The 14,445-nt window shown below is 53.1% G+C and overlaps 1 protein-coding gene across 7 annotated transcripts in view; it reads right to left on the reverse strand.

The window, feature by feature from the left end:
* Window positions 1–12,016, reverse strand: part of AFAP1L2 (actin filament associated protein 1 like 2) — a 99,186-nt gene extending 87,170 nt beyond the window's left edge. For 6 of the 7 annotated variants that reach the window (XM_058697863.1, XM_058697862.1, XM_058697861.1 and 3 more), the window contains exons 1-2: window positions 11,750–12,016; window positions 5,741–5,794 (exon numbers count right to left, since the gene is read on the reverse strand). In XM_058697863.1, the coding sequence (XP_058553846.1) occupies window positions 5,741–5,794; window positions 11,750–11,765 (70 nt within the window). In that variant the 5' untranslated portion in view covers window positions 11,766–12,016. The remainder of the gene's footprint in view (window positions 1–5,740; window positions 5,795–11,749) is intronic. The other variant, XM_058697860.1, reaches the window with a different exon arrangement.
* Between the last annotated feature and the right edge of the window lie 2,429 nt (window positions 12,017–14,445).

A 14,445-nucleotide genomic window follows, 5' to 3' on the forward strand; every position in this document is an offset into this window, starting at 1 on the left:
ATCAACCAGAGTCCCAAAGTCTCTTTCAGCCCAAGTGGAGACGTGGAGGGTGAGGGCACGGGAGGGAGCTGTGCCTCAGAGGTATCCGATCTCAACGGCCGTAGACTAAATTCTCTGAGAACAAGACGGCCTTTCCCCACTCTCAAGGGAACCAGTGCGTGGCCAGCCGGGAGCGACACCTGGATCCCATAACTCTTGGGTATGTGCTCCCAGCCTGAACTGTTTACAATTACACACACCAAACCAACATCAGCTGGGTGGGGAATGGACGCCTGCCCACGGAGAAGCCAGGAGGTCAATGGGAAAAAATGATTGTAGTCAATGCTGAGCCTTCATGTTTGGATCCTGTATCCAAACTGCCACGATGTTCTCATGCCCCCGCCCTGTGCAGACACCAGGGCCTCCTCTGATCCTCATTTCCAGGGAGCTTGGGGTGGCAGTGGGAGGAGCCCCCACCCCTTGGAGGTTAGCCGAACACAGGGCTATTTAAGGACCCACAGAGGGAGGATAAGAATGTTCTTTCCCGGGAATCCTAGTCACCATGACGCTAACGTGCACTCGGCCAGGTGGGATGGCTGGCAAGATCCCAGGGTTAGCAAATGGCTTGGAGAAGGTGGCCTTCTTTGCATCAGGCCATATGGAATGACACTTCCTAGGGCCTGATGAAACACCAGGGGCTATGCTGAACAGCTTTTCACTCTGGCTTCCTTGTCCAGGAAGGAATGAGATGCTCTTTGGCAGAGAGCAAGCCCCACTTTCCCTATCCTGACTCTGAGGTCATCAGCTCCCCCTGGGGAAGCCCAGGATTCTAGCCACGGCTACTTGAAAAGCCCGACACTACTAGAGACCTGGGGTCAAGGGGAGGCTCGTTCTTTCTGGGTCTTTCTGGCCTCAGGTTCTCAGGGGGAATCCCTTTTCTAAACTCAAGACTCAGGAGACCTGAACGGAATTGTCAGGGAAAAAAAGAAAGAAAGTGGCAGAAAGTCAAGAGGAGAGAATGCGGGTATGAAAGAAGATGGCGGGGCGGGAGGGGGGCGGGAGGTGAAGAGAGAGAGAGAGAGAGAGAGAAGGCTGCATGTACAGGTGCAGGAGCAAGCCTGAGTGCAGCACCCAAGACGAGCACCTCGGAGCACCAAACACTCACACTTGCCCTTGATGGTTCTGTCATTAACCCGACCCACTCTGTCACAGGCTGACTTCCAGGGCATCTGGGATACACAGACCTGAACTTCAATGGGCTTCCATGGTCGCCAGTGGCACACGCGCCTCACCTAGCTCAAGTGCCTGCAGTGGCTCTCTCGGGAGATCCTCGAGAGCTCCAGACACCAGGAGATGTCACAGTCCAGCTATACTGCAGACAACTGTACTCGACCCTCACATATGCCATGATCCTCAGCCGCAATCCCAGAGGTACCGACTATAGGGACCCCACCTCTAAAACCTGCTAGAAGACACACAATCCAACTCTACCATGACTATCATGGACCAGCCGCACCGCATTAGGCATTCGAGCAGCAGGGGTGAGGTTGTCAGGGGCTTGCCATTTTAACCCAAGATCTGGCACGTCAACACCTTTTAGTCCCTCCCGCTTGTACTAGAGAGGATGCCATAAAAGGCCGGACAATACAAAAGGCAGTAGGGTGGTGACCATCTCAAGCTCATACGGAGCTTGGGATTGTAACTGAGAACATTCACCCGTTGTGGACCCAACACCATAGAGATGAAGAGTTGTCCCTTACTAACTACCACCCAATAGGTCTAACTTACCACCCAATAGGTCCCAACCTCCATATCAAGGATCCCAAGCACCCCAGCAGAGTTCCTTCCAAAAGGACCATATTTGAATTTTAGTAAATCAGCTCAGTATGTTCCAGGACTGTGGGTATTAAATAAGTCAGTGAAATCTCCAAACAATAAGCTCATTCAACACAATCTCTTTTTCTCCCCCCATCTGGGGACTTGAATATAGTCAACATGAATAAATCCTGTTGTGTAAAAACTGGGGGAGAAAAAAAAAAAAAACAACGAGGGTGGAGGATGGAAGGAAATGGCAGGATTCCCACTTGCTGGTCTAACAGGGAGGCTAAGAGAGTCCCCACAACCCAAAAGGATGCTAGCGTGCCGGGGGAGCCCTGGGGAGATGGCAGTTAACAGTCTGCAGTCCAGGTAAGGAAGTTATCTGGGATTTCCCCACCCATGCATTCCCAGGTTCTCCTGTGCAGCCTTCCCATCCGTGTACTCAAACTAGAAGTGAGCCCTTCGGCTGCCCCAAATCTAGCTCCTTCCTAGACGGACCCGCCATAAGCCAGGCCTGACCCTGTATCAGGGATGTTTCACTTCAAATATGTACAAAACATATTTCCTGCCTCTTCCCCTCCCCCTCCAGTGTCCCCCAACAAAGTCAAGACAATTAGAACTAAGGACTGCCCCCCAAATTCTTCCTGAATACCCCAAGAACAGGTGGGAACAGAACTCCCTTTGCACAGGCCGAGTGGCTTGGATAGATTTATGAGAAAGAGTTGCACGTGTGAAGTTCTCCTGTGTAATTCATGGTTGAAAGTGATCTACCCCCATATGGTCCTTGCGGATGGAAGTTCTATAGCCTTTCAACACACTGTACTTAAGAAAGATGAGAAGACACGAGTTCAGCTACCCAAGTCCTAGATCCAGACACAGTTCACCTGAAGAACAAGCCAATTCACATTTTTGATTAAAAAAAAAAAAAAAGGCAACCACCACAATCTTCAGATTCCATTAGGACCCCCAGAGTAATAGTCTTCCACTGTTGTGGTATTCCGCACCCCATCTCGTGGACTGGGGCAGGAAGGGCTGGTGACACCTGCTCTTCCTATAGGAGGCTTTCCCCTGTCTGGAATCATCTGGGACTAGGTGCATTATTTTGTTAAATCATGGGTTCTCCCTGCCTCAAAATCATCCCTCGCTAGCATGGCAAGCAGGGCTTCCAAAACCAAAAAGTCAGCCAGGAAGTAATTATGGTGCAGACTTGGGTACTCCAATTCCAATTCAATAACTTTACTGGTGAGGGACGGAAAAAAAAAAAAAAAAAAAAAAAAGACTTTCAGAAAGGGTGCCCAATTCAATACATTAGATCCATGTGTGTAGCAACAGAGTTCCCAGGGTGGAAGCCTGGAGCTAATGCTTCACTATTCCATGACCCTCTTGGGCTCGTCTGCTGCCTGGGTTTTAGGAAAACTGCTTTTCCTTTTCGCTAACTAGAGGGAGATCCCCCACCCTCGCACTGTCTGCGCCTGATGGAAAAGTCTCTTGCATTTAGGATGCTGTCAAGCAGTCCATCCTTTTTGTTTTCTACCAAAATTCTTCACCCCTTCTGCTGTACCTCCCTCCAGATTGCTGCGGCCATGAAAACACGGAGACCTCGGATTCTGTTTACCACCCGTGATGGCCCAGGGGGCACTCAACAGAGTCTCTGTCTCGCACCACAGCATCGTGAACCACTAGGGTTTGTTTTAAAGTTGGCTTCCGGAAGGTGTCATTTGCACACGGGGGGAAAAAAAAATTGTCCCGCTAACTGCACAGGTCTGAGTTTTCACAAACGCCTGGAGCTGTGGACTCTCTACCACTGTAAAGATTTGAAACGTAAAGATTTCTACCATTCCAAAAATTTCCCACATACCCCTTTGCGGTCAACCCCTCCCCCCTCCCCCGGCCACTACGGACGGGTTTTCTTTCCCGGCAATTTTGCCTTTTCCAGAAAGTCACATACATGGAATCATACAGCGCGCAAGACTTTTGAGTCTGGCTTCTTTCACTTAGCACACGGGTATGTACCTTAGGTACGAACTGCTGGGTTTTTAAGCTTTGGACTTTTGCTTCTTGCCAAAGACATGGAATGATTGGCTGTAGCTTATCTTTGCCACGGAGGAACCAAATTCTGGATTCAGGGCCTTTTAATAAAGCAGAGGGGCGCCTGGGTGGCGCAGTCGGTTAAGCGTCCGACTTCAGCCAGGTCACGATCTCGCGGTCCGTGAGTTCGAGCCCCGCGTCGGGCTCTGGGCTGATGGCTCGGAGCCTGGAGCCTGTTTCCGATTCTGTGTCTCCCTCTCTCTCTGCCCCTCCCCCGTTCATGCTCTGTCTCTCTCTGTCCCAAAAATAAATTAAAAACGTTGAAAAGGGGTGCCTGGGTGGCTCAGTCGGTTGAGCATCCGACTTCAGCTCAGGTCACGATCTTGTGGTCCGTGAGTTCGAGCCCCGCGTCCGGCTCTGGGCTGATGGCTCGGAGCCTGGAGCCTGTTTCCGATTCTGTGTCTCCCTCTCTCTCTGCCCCTCCCCCGTTCATGCTCTGTCTCTCTCTGTCTCAAAAATAAATAAATGTTAAAAAAAAAATTAAAAAAAAAAAAGTTGAAAAAAAATTAAAAAAAAATAAAAAATAAAGCAGAAGCCTGGGAACTGGGTGACCTCCCAGCTCCATCCACCCAGAACGGAGGGGTTTCCTGGGACTTGGGGCTTTCAGTGGCAAAACCAGGCAAGTCGCACGCGAACCAGGAGAGTTAGTCCCTCTCCTTGGGACAGCCACCGCCGAAGGCAGGGCCGCACATACGCCCCGCTCAGAGGCCTCGGCCAGCAGGTTGGTCTCTCTGACGTGACAGCTGACCGACTGTCCTTCTTCGGTTTAATCGCAAGCAGAAGGCCAATTTGCAATCTGCTGGGCTGAGCCCCTGCACAGGGCTCCCGCTCCCACAGGCCTGCAGCTGTCTTTGAAGTCTCCGCAAGGGCTCAAGGAAGTGGGAAGAGAACTCAGCGGTCTGTTCAGAAGACAGCAGAGCCCCGTGGCTGTTGGTGCTGCACCCTCCCCACGCCTCCCTGGAACGTGTGATGCTCACAGAGACATGGGACTTGAAGGTGCTCTGGGCTCGTTCTCCTCCTGCTCCAGGCCAGTGCAATGCGCCCAGGGTAATGCCGGCTCCTACTTTTTCTACACATTCTCCCTGCTCCTCCCTCGCAGCGGGGGTTTTTTTGTTCGTTGTGAGACTGACCAGGGAGGAGGTGAGAGAGCCAAGGCATAGAAAACTAGTATAAAAAGCTTGAAGTATCTAAAGGTTTCTTCTAACGTAAACTGAGACATCAGAGGAAAGTCAGGCACGGCCGTGATGTGGCTCCACGCACGAAGCTTAAGGAGGCGCAATTCCGTGCCCACCGCCTTGCCAGCCGGTTCGAGAGAAATACACAGATGGTCCTCTCGAAGCAGCTAGGCTCCCTGGGCACCGGTTGAGCATCCCCAACTCAGAGCTCCCAGGAGCTTGGGAAAGCCTGTGATGGGCAGAGCCGGCTGTGAGGAACCCCCAACACACGCACAAGAAGGCAGGAATTGGTGGCGTCACAACCATGCCACAGAGGTCTTCGGGTGGCTACTCCCCCAGACTTATTTAACGTTGCCTCTTCTCAAAACGCTTCCCAGCAGCTCTTACAATTCATTCCACCAAGCAGCCTGTGAGGCAGGTTAGTGATCATTATCCTCACTCGTACAGACGAGGGAACAAGGCCCAGAGAGAGGGATTAAGTGACTTGCCCAAGGTCACGCAGCGAGTTAGTGGCAAAGGCCGGGTTAGAATCCCGAGCCCCAGAGCGCCCAGGCCAGAGCTCAGCTCCACAAGACCCCTCGGCCATCGGTCCAGAGCATGGGCAAAGCTAGGTCTGCGCCCTCGGGAGCCCTGGAGGCCAGGTGAGCGGCTGCAGCGGGCACAGGCAGACTCATACTCACAAGCAGAAACCTGCAGGATCCTTCTCTGTACCACCAGACAGCAACACCCCTGTGCTGGAACAGACAGAAATAAGGCTCAAGTCGGGAAAGCCAAGGGCCACCAGGGTGGGCTTATGTCTCCGCTGCTGGAATGCGGCTTTGAGATTTTGCTTCGTAACATGGAAGAATGCGTGTTCCTGTTGCCTGGAATTCATTCATTCACCCACTCCCCAGTTATGCCCCAGGCACCTGTGCGCTGGCCGTGCACCAGGGGCTGGGGGGAGGGATGCTGGGAGGGGAAAGATAAGATCCCTGTCTTGAAGGTGTTCAGTCTAATAGACGAAACAGGCATATAAGACAACATGACATTAATTCACCAAATATTTGCTGGGTGCCTATGATGTACCAGGTGCTAATACGGCTATCCCTCAAGTCATTCAGGAACACAGAGGGAATCAAGGGAGGCTTCCCGGAAGAGGAGGCATGTGGATGAGGTCCCGAAGATTGAGGAGAGTTTCACTGAGCAACTCGTCCCTTCCGGGCTAAAGGGACACAGATAAGGAAGGGGTCTGAAATGGCGTTCAGTACTTCTTTCTTTTTGTTTTCTGCCAAGATTTTATTTAAAGTTAAGTTAGTTAACATATAGTGTAGTATTGGTCTCGGGAGGAGAATTTAGTGATTCATCACTTACACATAACACCCAGTGCTCATCCCAACAAGTGCCCTCCTTCATGCCTACCACCCACTTAGCCCATCCCCCCCACCCATCTCCCCTCCGGAGTACTTCTAGATAAACCCTTGCTGTTCGTAGAACAGGAATTCCACCCTTTTGAAACTCCGTTCCCAGGGATGTTGTATCCTGCTTGACTTTGAATGGTTGCTTAAGGTCTTTAGACCTCAGTTGACCTGTCTGTCAAATGGGAGTGAAGAATCCTCTGTTTGAGAGGGTGGCCCCGGCCTTCCCTAACAATCTCTGGTGAAGCGTTCTCACAAAAGTCCTTGAGAAACAAATTCCTCACGTGGCCAATGGCATTCTCTTTCCCACTGTCTGCTGCTCTCGGCTCTTGCCAGGAAATTGATTTTATTTATAAGAATCACAACCCTACGCTGACCTTTGTTGGGCTACCCACAGTCCCTCCCTCGTTTCCCTCTCCTAAAGACACATCCTCCCTCCAAAGATTCCTCAGTGACCACAGAGCAACTAGGACTGAAGAGCACTCGGAAAGGCAGATGGACAAACACTGGACCCTATTTTCTAGATGGGGAAACTGAGGCCTGGAGAGCTCAGTGACTCATCCAAGGAACCAGAATGCATGGGTCTCCCCATTCCCAAGCCACTGCTTTCTACATGGCACCATGACCACTTCCTGCCTCTGCCTGGACAGACACGCCACCCTGCCTCAGCTGCGGGGGGGGGGGGGGGGGGGGGGGGGCACGGGGAGTCTCCCTTCTCTGAATGGCAGAAGCCTTTAGAGAAACATTTCCCGCCATTAAAGGGATTTGCAAGAAAACTGGCACAGCTTCCTTAGCTTTGAAGCTTCTTGGCCCCTCCTGGCCCTTTAATTGTGCTTGGATCCAGCCCAGTTCCCAGAGCTCCTACCCCTTCAGAAGAGGGGAAGGGCCCACAGCAGAATTCCCGCCACCCAGCCTGGCCCGTCAGCACCACAGGTGACCCCTCAGTATTTCTGTTTCAGACCATTTCATTGCCAAAGCATCAAGGGCTCCCACACAAAGAGCTTCAAAGTCACAAGGGCTCAGGGTCAAGTGCTACCACGAGCAAACCCCAAGCTTAGGACTGTGCGGTATCACTTGTGAGACTGTTTTGAAGCAGTGTTCCCACCGCCTTTTGAGCCTATAATAGCTTAAGGTGAATTACGTTAGATTTCTGGAGGTATCACAGATTTGGCGAAAGCACATCACATCAGTATGGAGGGTGTATCAGTCTTATTCCCTACGTGCTTTTAATTTTCCAGGTGAAGAAGGGCTATGTATACAATGTACGTATAACTACTTATCTTTTTTCAGTGATTCTCAATTTTGGCCGCGCGTCAGAATCCCCTGAAGACCTGAGCTGCACGCCTAGATCAACTGAATCAGAGTATCTTGAGTGGGGCCTACATATCCCTTTTTTTTTTTTTTTTTAAGGTCCTCTGATGGTTCCTAAGGTTAAGAACCACTGTTTTACGCAAAGCTTCAACAGGGAAAAACCTGAGTTCCTAGGCATAAAAAAAAAAAAAAAAGAAAAAAAGAAAAAAAAAAAAAAGACATCCAGATGATTCCTCTGAAAGCGACATGAATATTATCAATCCGTCCACCTCTCTTAACTGATTTTTCTTTCTCAGACCTTCCCTGACCACAGATCCCAGTTTAAGCTTTCATGTGTTTTTATTTTTTCTTTAATGTTTTTATTTATTTTTGAGACAGAGAGAGACAGAGCATGAGCAGGGGAGGGGCAGAGAGAGGGGGAAGACACAGAATCTGAAGCGGGCTCCAGGAGCTGAGCTGTCAGCACAGAGCCCGACGCGGGGCTCGAACTCACAGAGTGTGAGATCATGACCTGAGCTGAAGTCAGACCCTTAACCGACTGAGCCACCGAGGTGCCCCAAGTTTTGTGTGGTTTTACTGGCTTGACTCTTCACTGCTCATCTCTACCTTGCAGTACCTCCTGGGAATCAGGTGATCTGACTCAGAAGCAAAACAAACAAAAACAGAAAAAGAGTGATTACACCTTCAACCAATGACTGTGATCCAAATTAAAGTGAATAGCTCAAGCGTGACAGCTTGGATCCAAGTATGATGCAAATTCAGGAAGCTTCCTCGGGACGGTTCCAAGTGCAATCCACAGATAGTAGGTCAGTCACATTTGGCCCTGGACACGCTCACCAGCTGGAAGAGCAGTAGAAACCAGAATTCTTGACCACATGCTGTGAGTTCAGCCAATGCCCTCCCCACCCCCCCCCCCAGCACAGTGATCCAAGGGTGCCCTTATGAGAGTCATAAATATGGAAACATCCAAGGATGGGAGCCTTTTCAAGGGACCCTGTGGATGCTGGCACTGCTTACACAACACCAAAGAGATTCATATACAAGAAACAGCAACTCTACCAACATTTTTTATGAGAACTCTTATAAAAGCTCCATCTCTGGGAGACACCCCTGCAGAGTCTTCTCACAATCCCTTCCCTTTGCTTTTGCTGGAGAGAGCCATGGCTATCTAAACAAAATGGCTTAGATGGGATGGGGGAAAAGTTTGGAAATGTTTCTGTAAGAGAGGCTGACATTCCAACAACTCGTCAGCTCCAGACTGCCCTTTACATCCTACAAAACAATGGAAAATCAGCCCCGAGTCTAAAAATGACAGGCTAGGGTTGGAGGACGTACAATAGGTAACACACACACTAGGGAAGACGGAGAACAATTTCTCCTAAGTCAACTGCTTTGTAAGACTTAACAAATGAAAGAAAACACTTTGAGAATCTGGCCACAGCAACGAGGCATTCTGCCTATTTGGGAGAGCTCAAAATTGGGAAGTCAGAAACACAGAATGAGGCATTTCAGTGACAAAATTTGAAAGTGTCGCGAGAATTCTTCTTTATAATGTTTATATATTTCAAGAACCCACGTAAATCTTGCTTTTCCATTTAACTTTGTTGTTAAAAAGATACCTAGTCATCCCACAATGATTCAATCTTACCTTAAAGACAAAAACTGCCCTCAATGTCTGATGAGCATGAGACAACTATGGAATCCCGTTAGAGCTGCCCTGGTTAATCTGAGATTTGGCCCACACGCGTCATTTTTCAGTAAGAGTTCAAAGCACAGGTTAAAAGAACAGGGATTTCTACATCCCTGGGGTGGGGGGTGGGGGGGGGGAATCCCTAAATTCTGCAGCTGAAAGGTGTAGTTAGTAAACATATCCGCATTCACTGGTGAGGCCTGAAGACTTTCTCCAGAGTGGAACACTCAAAGATGAGTTGGATTAGCCTATGCAATCCAGATAATTCTCAAATGTTTCCATCCACTTACCACTCTCTGAGTTACTGCAAAATAAGGCAGATACATGTGTTACCAAAAACATAAACACTCTGAACTGGAAACTAAGTGTCCTTCAGTTGGCAAAAACCCCTGATACTCCAGGGTGGGAGCTCCAGGATTTTAAGCTCCCAAGAGAACTAAGCTCCCAAGTAACTAAGAAGACTTTCTTAGGTCAAGGGCCAAGTCAAAAGCTATTAATGCAAAAAGCTTCTGATTATAACGGGGCATTTAGAAAGAAGACCCCAAATGTTATAATATGCCCTCACTTAGGTTACTATGCTAATTTGAGGAAGCAGCTTGCTCCAGGGACCTTCATCCTGCAGCTGGCAACCCTTCATTTCACAATCCAGATACGGCACATGTTGAAGTAAGAGGAACCTCAGAGGCCCAACACTTCCAGCTCAAGCCCTGAATTCTCTGTGAGGGTCCCTCCCAAAGGGCCGAGGGGAGGGGGGTGGCAGAGTGGGAGAGGGAGTAGCAAACTTCCATTTTACAAAGAGAGGGGCCGTGGCTTCAAGTGTTCTGAGAGTGCATAAGGACGCATTCAGTCATCTCGGCATAAAACTGACGTGATCTCAGCAGAATTTGGGAGAAAAAAACAAAAAAACAAAAAAACCCCCAAAAAACCCACCAGTCGGTTAGAAATGTGATAGAGGCTCCAGGGAGGGTTCACAGACAGAAACCAAAGGTTGCCGACTAATTTAACCCTATCCCCTCCCCCCCTCCCCCCCCCCCCCCCCCCCCCCCCCCCGCCAGCCGGCTTCCCGTGGCCTTGGCAAAGACCCTTTCTTTCTTCATGGGGTGCAGCCTAGAATTTAAATCTTTTACCCCCACCTGTAACCAGGTGACCCAGATTGAGAAAAAAGCAGTGGGAAAAATCAAAAGCTAGGCACGACTAGCGGAGGGAACTAAAGCCGGTCCCAGGAGGTTCCTTTATGTCATGTCAGAAATGAGAAACCACTGGGAATGAGATTCCTTGGGAATCTGAGCATTTTCCTTTATTACCCTTTCCCAGGGGGAAATAAATATAGAAACAGTATTTCCTCTCGCAGGTTTGGCAGGGACGAGTCCAGGACTGGGAGGTGCAAGAGGCTGAAATGAAAGGCGGGGGGTGTAAGGGGCGTCCGCGGCGTCCCGCTTAAGGGGTAACTCTTTAAGAAAAGCTCTTTAATCCTTGGCTTCTAGACTCCAGCCTCGGGGTTCCGAGCACTGGTGCGAGCCGGGCTGCGGGCACGACCCGGGCCGTCCCGCCCACCAGGGTTTGGCCAAGATCCCCGCCCTCGGCCAAATCCAAAACATGCCCAGCTGCGCGCTGGGCTAAACCCTCTCAGGCCCGGACGCCTCCGCGCGCTCCACCTGCCGGGCATCCCGTGCGCCCCCCACCCCCAGCCCCGCACTTCCCCCGACCCCTGGCTGGGGATGGAAACGGCTCGGAGACAGACGGTTACCTGGGCGGCCGAAGGACGGGGAGGGAGTGGAGCTGCGAGCCCACCCCACCGCCCAAGCGCATCCCCGCGCAGGCTCCTCGCTGGGGTCCTCGGGCAGCCCTCCACTCCGGCAGGCGCCCGGGCGAGACGACCCAACGACTTGCTCCTCTGCCCCCAAGCCGCGCGGCGCCGTTGCCAATTCACTCGGGGCCTCCTTGGCCCCGGCATCTTTCCCGGGCGGCCGGGACTTGAGAGGTGGGTCGCCAGGCGCACCCTCGCTCCTCCAGCAGGTGAAAGGCCTCGCCACGCCGACCCCGCCCTCCGCGCCGGGGAGGGTCCGAGAGCCCCGGCCGCGGCCACCGCCTAGGAGGCCCCTCTCGGGGCCCGCGGCGCCGCCGTCGCCCGGGTCTCCGGCCCAGGTTCGGGCTGGACGGACGCAGCCGGCTCTGCCCACCTGAGTCCCGGCGGGAAGCGAGGCGCCAGCGGCGCGGCCCCACCACCCTCCCCAGCCCTCCTCGCGGCGCGACAGTGGAGTGCGTGCGCGCCGCGCCGGGACCCGCGCCCTCACCTTTGTACCGCTCCATCGGGGCCCCGGCGTGCGCTCCCGGCCGCTGGGCTCCGGCGCTGCGCTGTCGGCGCTCGGCTCCGCGCCCGGGCCGCCGCGCTGGCCCCTCCCCGTGAGGTCACGCTCGCCGCCGGACCTCCTGGCGCTCGGACCCCGTCCCCGCCCGGCGCGCCGCCCCCGCGGGGGAACTCCGCCGCCGAGCCCCCGCAGCGCCCAGGTCCGTGCGCGCCCCGGGCCCTGCTCCCCGCCCGCGGCCGCCCGGCAGTTCCTTCTCGTCCGGGACCCGGGGGCGGCGGCAGGGCGCAAGACTCGGCTGTGCCCAAACCCTGGGAGAGGTTCTGGCGAGCCCGAGGGGCGGGCTGGGGCGGGCCTACGAGAGCCGTTCTTCCAACCGCGGGGCTGCAAACCCACTGCCCGGAGGAGGAGACCGAGGTCGAACCCCGGAGGCAGAGGCGTGCCTAGAGCGCCTCGCTCTTGACCGCGGGGCCAGCGCGCTAAAGCCTCGGCTTCCTCGAGGGGCGACCGGCGCATGGGGGTGGGGACACCCGAGCCGTGTCCCCGCGCCTGTCCCCCCCGGTTCTTGGAGAATCGCTTCAACCCTCTAGCAACCTCCCCGGGCAGCCGCTGCCGGTCGCGCACACAGGAGGGCGTCTGAAAATGCCTACTTGCCGCCTTCTACCCGGGGCCCAGGTTTCCCCGGAGCAGTTGTTCCAGACTCTCGTGAGGACTAGAATTCCTAGAGCCGCCTGGACAAGTCCGGGAACACCTGACTGCCCGGGAGGGATGGTATCTGTTGCACAGGCGCTCGTCCACCCGTGGCTCTACCCTGAGCCGCTGCCACCGGGCGCCACACTGCTATCCCTCCAGTCTCTCAACCTCATCTGCACCCAAAGGAGAGCCATGTTCTTTAAACTTCTCGATTTTCTCTTTAAAATCTCAATCACTGTATACGCAGGATGCCTGGAGTTTCAACCTGTCTCCCCCCACTTTCCTGAAGGAACATTAAAAACTATTTGTTGTGGGGGCGCCTGGGTGGCTCAGTTGGTTAAGTGTCCGACTTTTGCTCAGGTCATGATCTCACGGTTAGTGGGTTCGAGCCCTGCGTCCGCTTCTGTTGTCAGTGCAGAGCCTGCTTCGGATCCTTTGTCCCCCACCTTTCTCTCTCTGCCCCTCCCCTGCTCATGCTCTCTCTCTCTCTCTCAAAAATAAATAAATAAATGTTAAAAATAATTGTTATTATTTTTGAAAAGATTCCTTAAATCTCAGAACAGAAGATTCAGCTCTGATTTTTGGAGACCTTTTGTCCCCAGCAGTCTTAGAAATATTTTTCTTAGTTGCATTAGCTGCTAACATCCACGGAGCCCTCCCCAGAAGCCCGGCATGCCCCTTGGGGCTGTACAGGCACTGCCTTTAATTCTCCCAATAATTCTGTGATGTGGGGATTATTATTATTTATATCATGTAGTTGAGGAAACTGAAGTTTACAGAGGTTAAACAACTTGCCCAAGGTCACACAGAACAAACAAAAAAAGAACAGAGCAGGGTTTAAACCCGGGTCCGCTGCTTCCAGATAGCTGTTCACCAAGCTTTCCTGGCACTCATAGGAAGGGCCAGGCCGTCTTTACCAGCTTGTGGAGCACCCAGCCAGGTGAACAGGGTCAATACCGGGCCAGGTAGATGCTCTGATAAGGCACAAGGGATTCTGGGAACCCTAGTGGAGGGAGCTGAACCAGCCTGGAGAAGACTTGCAGGTCCTAGGAGGGGGAGATGGCTGCGTGGAACTTCAAAGATGGATTGGAGCTAGTGAGGTGACAGGAGAGGAAGAGTGAGTGCAGCCTTCCAGGCAGAAAGGACAGTGAGGACAAAGGCAGGGAAGTGAGCCACTTCAGGACCACAGTTCTCTGTCGCTGAAGCCACAAAGGCGAAGCCAGGAGTGGAAACTGACTGGAGAGGTGGGCACAGACCTGCTTGAGGGCCCCAAAGACAGAGTAATCTGAAAACCAAAGGCCTGGGCAGCACTGACAAGTGACGGTGCCCCAGGGGCCGTGGGAGGCTGAGCGGAAAGTGGCGTGCAGGAGGCGGTTGCACCAGCCCGCTGCTAAGTCACTGGGACGCTGCAAACCCGGCTGAGGAGGAGAGGACCAAGGGCAGAAATATGCAGGAAGTGTGATGCCAGGGCTCTGGGCCTGAGCACAGGGTGTGAGGGAACAGGAAGCACCAAGATGGACCAGGGTTTCCGGGCGGGTGGACAGTGTCAGCACTCAGGCACTCGGCCAGTCCTCAGACACCACCCGAGGCCCTGTTAGGCGCCAGGTGCCGCCAGGCCCTGCACAGAGCCTGAGCAAGGTGGGCCAGGGACTCTCAATGGACTGGGGGTGGGAGGACAACGAGCAGGACAAAAGATGAGTGTCCCTCAGTTGGACACAGAAATAGCAGCAGGTTGGGGTGTTGGGGCAGAAAGTGAAGGGCCCCTGGTGCCCGCAGGGGAGTTAGAGCCCGGGGTCTGAGCTCTCAGATTCATCCATTAGTTTACTCAGTTCTCTCAGCCACTCTTCCAGGTGGGCTGGGCCCTTGGGGAGTCAAGAGATAGAAAAAGGGGAGGTGGAGGCAAGAATTTGGACATCGCAGGGCATCACAGGCCAGATGATAGTGTTCAGCGGGCCACCCGCAAGCTGGAAATGCATCTGTCTCAGGATGGG

The sequence above is a fragment of the Neofelis nebulosa genome, chromosome 13, assembly GCF_028018385.1.
Source record: "Neofelis nebulosa isolate mNeoNeb1 chromosome 13, mNeoNeb1.pri, whole genome shotgun sequence".
NCBI lineage: Eukaryota > Metazoa > Chordata > Mammalia > Carnivora > Felidae > Neofelis > Neofelis nebulosa.